The sequence below is a fragment of the Tursiops truncatus genome, chromosome 2, assembly GCF_011762595.2.
Source record: "Tursiops truncatus isolate mTurTru1 chromosome 2, mTurTru1.mat.Y, whole genome shotgun sequence".
Lineage (NCBI taxonomy): Eukaryota > Metazoa > Chordata > Mammalia > Artiodactyla > Delphinidae > Tursiops > Tursiops truncatus.
The window spans coordinates 109,949,226-109,963,204 of NC_047035.1; the positions used below are offsets into that span (position 1 = coordinate 109,949,226).

Sequence of the window (13,979 nt, forward strand, 5' to 3'; positions counted from 1 at the left end):
ATTACATATAGAATGGATGGACAACAAGGTCCTACTGTGTAGCACAGGGAACTATATTCAATATCCTATAATAAACCATAATGGAAAATAATTTTTTTAAATAAAATAAAAACAACATTTGTGGGAATTCCCTGGAGGTCCAGTGGTTAGGACTCAGTGCTTTCACTGCAAGGGCCTGGGTTCAATCCCTGGTTGGGGAACTAAGATCCTGCAAGTCTTGTAGTGTGGCCAAAAAAAAAAAAAAAAGGGCTTGCCTGGTGGCGCAGTGGTTGAGAGTTCGCCTGCTGATGCAGGGGACATGGGTTCGTGCCCCAGTCCGGGAAGATGCCGCGGAGCGGGTGGGCCTGTGAGTCATGGCTGCTGAGCCTGCGCGTCCGGAGCCTGTGCGCCGCAGCAGGAGAGGCCACAACAGTGAGAGGCCCGCGTACTACAAAAAAAAAAAAAAAAAAAAATTGTATGTATCTTTTTCTAAGCTTGTTTTTCTCTGAAAGCTATAAATCAAGACTAGCATATGATAACCTTAATTGTTTTTTTTGTGCACCCTGGATAGTGTTTATTGAATAATTACCTTAATATTGGAGAATCTTGGGGAAAAATAATCATCTGAATCCTAAGTAGTTGAACAATCTTATTTGTAACCTTAAACCTTGTTATATGGAGGGGAATTTCTTATCATGTGCCACTGGGCTCTATAGTCTTGACCCTGTTATATCCCAAGTTTTAAGGATGACCTGTATGAATATTTAAGTAGCAAAACTCTCAGATTTTGTAGGTGTCAGAAAGCTGGGAAGAATGTTAGATGACAAAATCAAGAGGAATTAATTCATCATCATCATCTCCTGTGCACTTACTAGATGTCATCTACCATACTTAGCATAGGTGATATGGAGAAAAGTGTCCTTGAAAGGCTCAAAGTCTAGGGGCGGACATAGACTAGAAAATCAGCTGTTTACAACACTGTGTGATAAATGCTGCAGTAGAGAGTGCAGGGTGCAGTTCTTCAGGGTTTTGAAAGTTTGGAATAATGAACTTGGAAAAAACGAAGTTTAACAGCACTGTATATAAAGTTCTATTTTTAAATTTTAAAAATTGTATTAGAGGATGAGGAGGTTTAACCTAGTAGCATGTCATGTGAAAACAATTGAATAAAGGTTTTAGTTAACCTCAAGCTTAATGTGAGTGACAATATGATGTGGACGTGACTCCCTGTCCCTGCTGAAAGAAAATCATAACGTACAACATCCTTCCACTTGCCTCAATAAAACAGGCCAGTCAGTCTAAAATGCCTTATTAGGTTGCACTGGTAGAAATAGCTCTGTTCATAATAAGAGAGATAGTACTAAGCGTAGTCAAACTATTATCTGGATTATTTCATTCACTCTGAGTATGATGGCCAGGGTGGGAAGGGGTCTATACCAACAGGATGAAATTTTAGAACCACTGGGTAGAAGTTTAAGGAAAATTTCAATTCATAGAGCTTTTTAGTAATGTAGGATGTTTTACGATTAGATTGTGAACTCATGTAAGTGTTTCAGTAGAGGCTGAGAGACCATCAGTTAAGGAGGTTACAGTAGAACTTCATATATTAGATGGAGAGTTGGACAAGATGATTGCTAAAGTTCTATTTTAAACTAACAACATTGTAAGTCAGGTATACTTAAAGAAAAATAAATAAAAAAAATAAAGTCCTATTTTATGTTATGATCCTGTGATTCTACAGTTTTTAAAAACATCATTTCAGGGCTTCCCTGGTGGTGCAGTGGTTGGGAATCTCCCTGCCAATGCAGGGGACACGAGTTCGATCCCTGGTCTGGGAGGATCCCACATGCCGTGGAGCAACTAAGCCTGTGCGCCACAACTACTGAGCCCGCGCGCCTAGAGCCCGCGCTGCGCAATGAGAGGCCGCCACGGTGAGAGGCCCGCGCACCGCAATGAAGAGTAGCCCCCGCTCTCCGCAACTAGAGGAAAAAAAAACCCGTGTGCAGCAATGAAGACCCAACGCAGCCAAAATTAGAAAAACAAAAACTAAAAAAAGAAAAACATCATTTCATGGACTTCCTTGGTGGTCCAGTGGTTAAGACTGCGTGCTTCCACTGCAGAGGGTCCGGGTTCGATCCCTGGTCAGGGGAGTTCTGTATGGCGTGTGGTGCGGCAAAAAAAAAAACAAACTCATTTCAAATTCCCTAATAATGTCTGTAATTGTCAGTACTCTGCAGCATTGTGTGGACTTTGGCATCTGACTTTTGAGTCTGAGCTCCGCTATTTACTAGCTCTAACTTTGATTGAATGGGTTACACCTGTTACTCTGAAATAGTTCTCTTGATACTTTCCCTCTAAGGTTTTTACTTGGGACCCAGATTGAAGGCTGTGATTTAAAGATTTTGTATAGTTACAGAATGCATTTTTTATCACTTTTTGTTTTGTTAGTATTTATCTATTCTTCCTTTTACACTTCTTAACTTTCTCTCAGATAAAGTGTAATGTATCTTTCATCGCATCTTGTCTGAAACTTAAATTAGATGATATCTCCAGTTGTAAATGCAACATTTTGTTTGGTTTTAGTTGGAGGAGTTTGTGAAAAAATATTCATTCTTTTATAATTTGATGGACTTAAAATTTCTTAAAGCTTTATTTTATTTTTTTATAAATTTATTTATATATTTTAAAATTTTTGGCTGTGTTGGGTCTCTGTTGCTGCGTGCAGGCTTTCTGTAGCTGTGGCGAGCGGGGGCTACACTTCGTTGTGCGTGGGCTTCTCATTGCGGTGGCTTCTCTTGTTGAGGAGCACGGGCTCTAGGTGTGTGGGCTTCAGTAGTTGTGGCTCGCGGGCTCTAGAGCGCAGGCTCAGTAGTTGTGGTACACGGACTTAGTTGCTCCACGGCATGTGGGATCTTCCTGGACCAGGGTTTGAACCCATGTGCCCTGCACTGGCAGGTAGATTCTTAACCGCTGTGCCAGCAGGGAAGTCCATAAAGCTTTACTATTTGAAAAGTGAACGATTGTTCTCATGATCATGTATAGCACTGCTTTTTAAAAGACACTTTATCTAGATTATTGAACGTTCTTGCAGATTTTCTTTGCAGTATTTCTTGGTCCTGTCTCCTCTATTTCCACTGTCACAGTTTCTTCTTACATGTAGATAATTAATTCTTGCTTGTTGCTATGTCTTTTAGCTAGAAGTCTTATTTTCTTAGTCTTGTTTCATCCATCCTATAGGTGGCTACTTGAATAACCTTAAACTATTTTTATCACATGTTTACTGTCCCCAAATAAGCATTTATTCTGCTGCTTGTTCACTCTGTAGAGTCTAATTTCTCTCACTGTCATTTAGTGTCCCCATCCCAGTGTAACACATACTCTGTCCTGGGTAAGATTTGTGATAAGACACTTGTATTGGTTGGTGGTTATAAATTTGAGCTCTGAAGTCAGGTCAGGTTTGAGCCCTGTCTCCATCACTTGTCTACTTATTTACTGTTTAGCATCAGTTCTCTCCATAGATGGGAATAATATTGGTCTGTCTCTTGGGTTCATGTGACGGTTAAGTAAGATACTCATGCTACTATAATTAATATGTAATTGGCATATTATAAGCATTTAATACATATTGGGTTTATCATTTTTACTGGATCAACTCATGTATGACACATATATATATATTATAAATTTATTTATTTATTTATTTATTGGCTGTGTTGGGTCTTCATTTCTGTGCGAGGGCTTTCTCTAGTTGCGGCGAGCGGGTGCCACTCTTCATCGCGGTGCGCGGGCCTCTCACTGTCGCGGCCTCTCGTTGCGGAGCGCAGGCTCAGTAGCTGTGGCTCATGGGCCTAGTTGCTCCACGGCATGTGGGATCTTCCCAGACCAGGGCTCGAACCCGTGTCCCCTGCATTGGCAGGCAGATTCTCAACCACTGCGCCACCAGCGAAGCCCGACACTTACATTTTTGACTGAGAACATTGCTCATTGAGAGATTTCACTGACCATACAGATTGTTTGTATTTCTTTATCCTGTGAAAGAGTAGAATGAAAAGAAAGATTTCACTTAATAGTTATAACATTATAGAATTTTGAAACTGAGGAATCTTTGAGAAGCTCTAGTCAATCTGTCATTTTTTAAAGAGAGAAAATAGACCCTGAAAGATTGTGATTCAGTAAATTAGTGGCCGAGTTAGTATTAGAATCCAAATTCTATATATACTAGTACCATATTATGTTGTATTTGTACCTAACACATTTGAGAATTGAATTAATGTGATTATGAGTCTCTGTCTCTGAAGAATAGCTTATCTCTGTGTGTTCATTGTTTGTTCCTATATTCCCTTTCTACAACTCATTTACGGCTCATTCATGGATCCAAAAAGCATTTATTGAACATCTGTGTGCAGAGCAGCTTTTTACTTAAAGTTATATTTGTCCTACCTCTGCATAAGAAGTTTGGCAATGTGTTAGAATTTTAAACTCCTTTTAAACTCTTTTTAAATTAAGCTAAACTTTTTTTATTGTAAAAAATATTTAATCCAAATTTTAAACTGTTTTGATTTCGGTTTGTTATTTTTAGTATTTGAGTTATCATCTAGAAGGAGCTTTTGAAGGACATATCCATGGGTTTCATGAAATGTGGTAGTACATAAATGGGGATAATATTTAAATTATCTATCAAAAATCAAAGCCATGGTATGCCATTTCAACAGAGTGGTAGGTTTATACTTTGCTTGAAGGAGAATGGAATATTCATGTTTTGTCATTATGTGGGAGCTAAATGAATCCCATGTGATGGAAGGTACCAGAAGGGGAGAAAGATAATCAGCTAGAGGAGTAGGCACTACAGGTCATTTTTCAGTCATCTTATATTGAGAAATAAATAAAAGATGAGAAATCAGGTGGAACAAGATTATGGAGAAGTATGTAACCAGCCTGACTTGCTGCTTTAGTAGAAACTGTCTAACTAGGTTTTCTGGTTGAACTGGACATTGTTGACAAATTGCTAATCTAACAGCTGTTTATTAACTATTTCAAGTGGAGAGGATTAGAAATGATCCTAAAGTCAGTTCCATTGAATGAAGAATCTGACTTTGAAAATAATGGATAAAATATTTTTGTAGTACTGTACAATCGTTTTTTTTTTTTTGCGGTACACGGGCCCCTCACTGTTGTGGCCTCCGCCGCCGCGGAGCACAGGCTCCGGACGCGCAGGGTCAGCGGCCACGGCCCACGGGCCCAGCCGCTGTGCGGCATGTGGGATCCTCCCGGACCGGACCGGGGCACGAACCCGTGTCCCCTGCATTGGCAGGCGGACTCTCAACCACTGCGCCACCAGGGAAGCCCCCTGTACAATCTTTATGCAGTTAGAGTATTTTTGATGATTGCTTTTGTGGGTAGAAAGTAAAAGTATAAATGAAATATTATGACATTGTTAAGTGCCTATTTTGACTGTCTTTAGAATTCATTTTGGTTTACAGTTGTTTACAAATTGATACCAGATAAAGATTCATAAAATAGAGTCTGCTTTATGATTCATCGTCTAAAATACTGCAGTGGGATGTGTGAATGAGAGTAATTAGGTGGTTCAACAAGAAGTACCTAATTCTTATTCACAATTTAGGTATGACCTTTAATAATGTAGGGTCATAGCTAATGAGACACTTTTTTTTTTTTTTGGCGGTACGTGGGCCTCTCACTTTTGTGGCCTCTCCCGTTGCGGAGCAGAGGCTTCGGACGCGCAGGCTCGGCGGCCATGGCTCACGGGCCCAGCCACTCCGCGGCATGTGGGATCTTCCCGGACCGGGGCACGAACCCGTGTCCCCTGCATCGGCAGGCGGACTCTCAACCACTGCGCCACCAGGGAAGCCCTGGCACTTTTTATTTAATCTCAGAAATCTCTTTGTCTACAGTACTTGTTGATATTGCTTGACTGTTGTATTTCTTTTTCTCAGAATATGGTCCCTACCTCTGTAGTTGGAATGGTGTTCTTATACAGGCACGCACACCGAACTGTGTGTGTGCGTGTGTGTGTAAAATGTTACATATCTGAGAAGGAGATTAAGTTGAAATGTGTTCTTATAGAATGGTGAGGACCTTCCCCTCCTCCCTCCCCATTCCCCTACTCTGCCCTGAGAACACTGGAAGCCAACCTTATACTGCCAAAGCAGGAGGTTGGAGGATTCCTCTGTGTCAAAAGTGATCAGATAAAAGGAAAAAATGGAATCCTCACGATAGCCAAGTTCCTGCCTTATCATCCTAGAGTGCAGTACTCGGTCTGCTCACTCACACAGTTCATCTGATCATCTTTTTCGTGTCTTACTCTTAGATATAAATGTACAGCCAAAGGTTCCCTTACTTGAGGAAAACGTCAAGCATGAAAGGCAGAGACCAGAGAAAATAGCAAGAAAGAACTCAGATTACAGAGACAGTGCAGGCAGGTGAAGAAAATAACAACGTCAAACACCCTATTTATTTATATTCTCAAGAGAAAAGATGCTGTAGTAAAAAATAAAATTTTTTAAAAAGAGAGAAGATACTACATTCATGTAAAATAAGAACAAGATGTAGAGGGGAAAAAAAAGAGAAAGAAAAATGCAGCAAACAGAAAAGAGCTCACGGGAATTGAAATTTTAATAGAAGAGTTAGAAGATGAAGTTGAGGAAATCTCCCAGAAAATAGAGCTAAAGACAAGAGATGTAAATGCAAGAGGAAAAAGAAAACAGATCAAAAGAGAATTAGACAGTCTAGCAAGGCCCGTATCTAAATAATAGGTATACAAGAAAAAGAACAGAGAAAAATCAAAGGAAGATTACTGCAAGAAAACTTCCCAGGGACTTCCCTGGTGGCACAGTGGTTAAGAATCCACCTGCCAATGCAGGGGACACGGGTTCGATCCCTTGTCCGGGAAGATCCCACATGCCGCAGAGCAGCTAAGCCCGTGTGCCACAACTACTGAGACTGTGCTCTAGAGCCCGCGAACCAGAACTACTGAGCCCATGTGCCACAACTACTGAAGCCCACGTGCCTAGAGCCCGTGCTCTGCAACAAGAGAAGCCACAGCAGTGAGAAGCCCGCACACCACAATGAAGAGTAGCCCCTGCTTGCCACAACTAGAGAAAGCCTGCATGCAGCAAGGAAGACCCAACACAGCCAAAAATAAATTTATTTAAAAAGAAAAAGAAAACTCCCCAGAACTGAAGGACATACATCTATAAATGTAAAAGACTTAGCAATTATCAGTTCATACAATTAAGAAAAAAAAAAAACCTACTCCAAGATACAATATTGTAAAATTTCAGAACACATAATGAGAAGCATCTGGAAGCTTCCTGAGGAGGATATATAGGTGACTGTGAAAGACTGCAGATCAGAATGGTGCCAGGCTTCTTAAGAGAAGATGATGAGGAAAGGCCTTCAAAATTCTGATGGAACATACTTTCCTGCCTGGAATTCTATACTGAGCCAAACTCAGTTACTAAGTATGAGTAAATGAAGATATTTTTAGACAATGCAAGGGATTTTTTAAAAAGTGTACTTCCCATGCCTCCTTCTCAGGAAGCTACTGGAGGAAATACCCCACTAAAAAGAGAAAATCAAGAAAAGTGAGATCAAGGAAACAGGGGGTCCAACACGAAGAGTGATAAGGGAATTCCCAGGATAAGTTAAAGGGAAATTCCATGACCATAGTTTTGTACCAGGCCTGGAGAACAAGCAATCTAAATTGGAACTTGATGGAGGATTGTATGAAGTATATTTTTAAGAAAGAAATTAAAGGACTTCCCTGGTGGCGCAGTGGTTAGGAATCTGCCTGCCAATGCAGGGGACATGGGTTCGATCCTGGTCCGGAAAGATCTGACATGCCGCGGAACAACTAAGCCCATGTGCCACAACTACTGAGCCTGTGATCTAGAGCCCACGAGCCACAACTACTGAGCCCGTGTGCCACAACTACTGAAGCCCATGCGCCTAGAGCCCATGCTCCGCAGCAAGAGAAGCCACCACAATAAGAAGTCCGCGCACTGCAACCAAGAGTAGCCCCTGCTAGCCGCAACTAGAGAAAGGCCATGCGCAGCAACGAAGACCCAACGCAGCCAAAAATAAAATTAAAAAAAAAAAAGAAATTAAAACAGATTTACCTGATATATTTGAATATGTTGAGAGGAAAGTTAACACTAGCAATTTAAAGATGAATTAACCGTAGGACAGAAAATTAAGCAAATGCAAAAATGGTGCAGTTATTAACTAGAAGGAAAACAAGGTCATACAAAAAAACAGTAATAATGATGTACTTTTGGCTCGTCTGTGAATATTATTTACAGCCATAGTAATATTATAAACTCTAACAGTTGATTCAACCAAAAATGATGATGGGAAGTTGTAACAGATCTAAATCATTACCTTTTAATAGGAAGTCAATTTTTTTCCTAAAGGGAAAATATTTTAAATAACTAATAGACCTACTATATAGTAGAAATAGTGAAAAAAAACGCCTGAAGAAATAGCTAAAAAGACTTAGGGATGTGAAAAATGGGGACAGGGCAAGTGACATCTGTTTTTCTTGTAAAACTGTTCGACTTTTAAAACGGTGTACAGGTCTTTCTGATTGAAAAGATTCATTTAAAAAAGTTGACCCTCACAGAATGCTTTCTGTACAGAATATACACATTTCTCAGGCATTCTATCATTTGGGGTTGTAGAGTCAGCAGAATGCTATCCAAGGAGGCAATGATTTCTAGTAATAGCAGTGGTTGATGTTATCCTTAGTTATAAATATTCATTTTGTTGTAGTGCTAACAAATGGAGATTTTAAACACACGAAAGATTAAAATACATTGCATTTCAACATTTCACATTTAAGTGTTTAGTTTTCCTCTGTGTTGTCAACACTTTACATTGTGAATTGATTGCTCCATGCTTCTTTGAAGCTTTTTGGTTGAGAGATACTTCAGATGGTTGCGTTTCCTGCCCTCTTTTATTTGGTTTTTTAAATAGTGCATGCTTATTACAGTCCTTAAGATTATGCAGCAGCTGCTCCAATAATCGCAATAGATAGCACCTCAGCTTTCACTGTACCTGATTACAAGGTGCAATGGTTAATTTGAATCCAGATGTTTTCTTTTATCTTAACCACCAATTTTAAGCTAAAATGTTGAAGCTTGAAGTTGAGATTAAATATTAAATAAATTGATCTTTTAGAAGTTTTTCTCTTTCCTAATTAAAAGGCATGTGGTTTGTTTTTGCTAAAAGACACTAACATAGTGTAAAGGTACAACATTTGGAGTGAACTAGTTTTGTAACATTCAACAAATTTCTTAACCTTCCTAGGCCTCCGTTTTCCCATCTGTAAATTGAGGACAATACCTACCTTATAATTGTGATGATTAATTATGCATCCTGTGAAAATGAAAACAAAAATTATGCCTATGTCATTAACTTTTTTCTTTTGATCATCAAGCAAGAGATTTTATTTTATGCGAGTTGTCAATGTATTCTTCCATAGAAATAGAACAATAATACATCTGTGCTGCATTTAAATCCTTATACACATAGAGTTAGGACAAAAGCTGTCATAAGTTGATGGTAACCGCTGAGTTTCCGTTTTTGTTTTTGACTTAAGAGAATGGAGCTGAATTGAAATGGAAAGACATTCTTCTCTTTCTAAAAATTTATCGTGTTTTCTCTGTAAAACAAAATACATTTGACCAATGCCAACTTAAGTTCAGTTTTAACGTGTAATCTTTGAAGCATAATTCATGTTATTTCTTTAAGAGCAGAAACTTACTTATTAATACAGTGCTTTTCTGTTGCAATCTCTGTTCCTTTTAAAATAAGTAAAAAAAAATCTTTAAAACTATTTTGTACTCTTAGGACAGTTTGGATAGTAAGGAGAAATTGTTATCCTGGCATTAGATTCTCATAGGAGCGCGAACCCTACTGTGAACTGCGCATGTGAGGGATCTAGGTCACGTGCTCCTTATGAGAATCTAATGCCCGATGATCTGAGGTGGAGCTGAGGCGGTGAGGCTAGTGCTGGGGAGCGGCTGCAAATACAGATTATCATGAGCAGACAGGTTTGACTCCACAGAGACCATAATAAATCAATGCACTTGAATCATCCTGAAACCATCATCCCCCCCCTCCCTGGTCCATGGAAAAATTGTCTTCCACGAAACCGGTCCCTGGTGTCAGAAAGGTTGGGGACTGTTGCCATAGAGGACCTCAGTCTGGTCATGGAATCATTTGTAAAAAAAGAAAATTATAATACAGCAAGATAAGTGCTAAAATAAAGATATGAAAAATGGCCAGTAAGAGTAGTGAAAAGAGAGTCATTTAGTTCTGCCAGGCCTAAAGGGCAAGGCTGACAAAATCTGGGCTTTGAGGAAACAAAGCATTCTCCAGGCCAGGGAAGGTAGGGGAAGGGCTCATATTTCTTTGGTTAACCCGCTATATTGCATATAAAGCTCTTTATACACTTGTTTTTCTCACTATTTTATTTTTCTTAATTGTTTTGTAATCTGCAAATAACTTCTAGATGATTGGCTTGAGATGGATATTATCCCAGGGAGTGGTGGTAAATTAGGGAAGGCAGCTTAGCTTTTGTGGTATTTGGGATGAGGTGAGGGGATAAAATAGTTGTGCAAATAGAGAGTAAACGGTAACCTTACATGTGTCTTTCATCCTGACACCTCTCTGTCAGTGGTGGTAAAGTCAGGATTCTTCTGTTAATAGCTGTATGATCTTGTCTTCCCTTTGGATTTCATTTTCCTCAACTTTAAAATAGGAGAATTGGTGCGGGTATTTCCTGTTGGTAGTCTCTTAGTAGTTGGGGAGAAAGGAGAAATAAGTTTGGGAACGCAGAGTTAAAGTTAAATAGATTTCTTTACTTCAGCCTTATGCATTATGGCATGTGGATTGAATTCCTGGACTTTTTTGCCGCGTGGCTTGTGGGATCTTAGTTCCCCGATGAGGGATCGAGCCCAGGCCCTTGGCAGCGAAAGCACAGAGTCCGAACCATTGGGCTGCCAGGAAATTCGCAATTCCTGGACTTTTTAGCCTGGCTTTGCCAATAGAGTGTCAATAATATGTTTCCAGTGTCATCCTTTTCCTAATGGTTTAGTGGAAAGATCATGCATGGACTTTAGAATTATACATAACTGGGTTTGAATCCTCATTGATACTTAGTAGCTATGTGGCCTTAGGTAAGTTGTTTAACCTTTCCTAACTAGTTTCTTCACATGTAAAGCAGGAAGGGTAACACCTTGTGGAGTTGTAAAGATTTAATGAAAACCCATATGAAAATATCAAATGTATCTGGTATATAATAGGTCAAAAAAGGTATAGTTTAAGCCCTATAAATCCAAATCCCAAAGTCAGTATAGAATGTAACATAATGTTATTTGTATCCTGCCTACATCTGGTGCTTGAGGTGGACTGTTTATATGTTTCACATATACTTATATGATTTTCCCCTAAGAAAACAAATGTTCTTGAGGGCTCATTACCTTTTGCCGTCCACACAGCACTCAGTACTCTCCTGGAGACTTAGTAAGTGCTTGATAAATACCTGAAAATTTCACTATAACAATGGAATAAGGTGAGATGTGGTTCTACCTGATGTATACTTATTTTACATCTTTCATAACCCTAGGTAGAAGTTAGTGAATTTATGAATATTAATTTTAAATTTCTTTGGTTATATCAAATGATTAGATTTTAAGTTTGAAATAACTGGAATTGACTGTAAATGAACTGGCCTTTGTAAACAAAGCATAAGGATAAAGTGTTATAATAAAGTATCGTTTAATGTTGTAACATATTATTGGAATACTAATGTTTTACATTTTGTTTTGTCTCTAAGCAAATGGTTATGAGCCTTAGAGTTTCTGAACTCCAAGTACTGTTGGGCTACGCTGGGAGAAACAAGCACGGACGCAAACACGAACTTCTCACAAAAGCCCTGCATTTGCTAAAGGCTGGCTGCAGTCCTGCTGTACAAATGAAAATTAAAGAACTCTATAGGCGGAGGTTCCCCCAGAAAATCATGACGCCTGCGGACTTGTCCATCTCCAGCGTACATTCAAGTCCTATGCCAGCAACTTTGTCTCCATCTACCATTCCACAACTCACTTATGATGGTCACCCTGCATCATCACCGTTACTCCCTGTTTCTCTTCTGGGACCTAAACATGAACTGGAACTCCCACATCTTACATCAGCTCTTCACCCAGTCCATCCGGATATAAAACTTCAAAAATTACCATTTTATGATTTACTGGATGAACTGATAAAACCCACCAGTCTAGGTAAGATTATTCTGTAATGATTATTTGGTTGCTTTTGGAGGATACATTTTCATTTTTGAGTTTGAATTTGACCCAGATTATTATTCATAATAAAATTTATATTTGGTGGTAGGATCCAGATGGTAAAAAGGATCTTTCAATTTTAGACAAATCAAATATATAAAAGCTGTCTTTTAGACAGAAAAAAAGCATATTCAAGTCTTCCGTGATGGTTGCTGACACAGAAAATGTTAAAAACTTTCCAAGAATATAAACGTTTTTAAAGTGTAATATTTTAGATTGTTGATTACTATTTTATAATAACCCTTACAAAATTAAAATTAAAACCCAGTAATTAAAATCAGTCTCTGAATTCAGTTTTTAATTTTCAAGGGTTGATGACATCTAAAACAAATGACTATTTTTGATTATTTAAATGAGTAAATGGTTTAAATTTTTATAAAAGGAGAGTTGAGCTTTGATGTGTAGTATTTTAATTCCAGTTGACTTTTTCAAGTGGATATGTGTACCTTGCAGGTGCACACATGATTATATAATACTAATAAACACTTGAAATTTCATGTACTATGTTTTCCCATCATTTGATAAGTGCCTAGCCTATTAATAGAATTCGATGTATTAATCAACTTGAAATTTTAATTGCTATAATGCTACCTTACTTTATTTAAGGTAGAAGAAAATTGACCCTGTTGGGATCTCTGCTACCTTTGGTATAATATATTTAAAATATCAGACTTCCAGATGCTGGTTTGTTGTTATAAATCAGTGGTTGGCAAACTATGGCTGGCAAGGGAAATCCAGCCTGCAGCCTGTTTTGGTGGATCTGAGCTAAGATTTTTTTTTTTTTTTTAATATTCCTAAAGAGTTGTAAAATAAAACAAAAACAGAGAGAAGAATATGCAACAGAGACCATGTATGTCTGCAAAACCTAAAATATTTACTGTCTGGCTTTTACAGAAAAAGTTTGCCAACCCCTGTTACAAATCAGTAAACATTTCAGTTTGGGGGATTGGTGAGTGTTGAATTTTGAGAACATTTACAGAAATTCTTTGAACTGGGAAATGTTTGTTTTAAATTATTTTTAGCAGAATAACTGAATAAATTAAGATTATAGGAGTCATTTTCAAACAACATGAATTTTTTCACATGACTTTATTTTTTAAATAGCCATTAATAAGAAAACTTAACACTTGCTGAGAACCTACTGTAAGCTTTTAAAACTTATACATGCTCATTATAAAAAACGAAAGTGCCAGAGTCCCTTCTTGTTAGCAGTTCAGTATATATGCATATATAAGCAAGTTATGTTTCTTGTTTTTAAGAAGGAATTATATTATATCAATACATAGTGTTCTGTGACTTGCCCCTACCCCTCTTTTGCCTTACTAATATAGACATTTCTTCTTGTCTGTCTTTCCCATTTTTAATTGAAGGCTATATATACACACACGTATATATAGTGTCTATGTGTACATGTGTGAGCATGTGTGTGTATATATATATGAGCTCATTTCTTATTAAAGACTGTGTATTATTTTATGTTCTAAATAAGTCCCCTATTAAAAGACGTATTTTCTAGTTTTTGGCTGCCAAACACATGCTATAGTGAACATCATCTGAAATTTGAAAGGAAAAAAATGTTGGTGGCTTTTATTTGATTTGATTCCCAGCTCTCAAATTTTCTTTGGGTCTTAG

At 38.2% G+C, this 13,979-nt stretch overlaps 1 protein-coding gene across 2 annotated transcripts in view; it reads left to right on the forward strand.

Moving 5' to 3' along the window:
* PIAS1 (protein inhibitor of activated STAT 1) overlaps positions 1–13,979 on the forward strand; it is a 121,851-nt gene that overhangs the window by 14,741 nt on the left and 93,131 nt on the right. For both annotated transcript variants that reach the window (XM_019948859.2, XM_019948848.3), the window contains exon 2: positions 11,840–12,284. In XM_019948859.2, the coding sequence (XP_019804418.1) occupies positions 11,840–12,284 (445 nt within the window). The remainder of the gene's footprint in view (positions 1–11,839; positions 12,285–13,979) is intronic.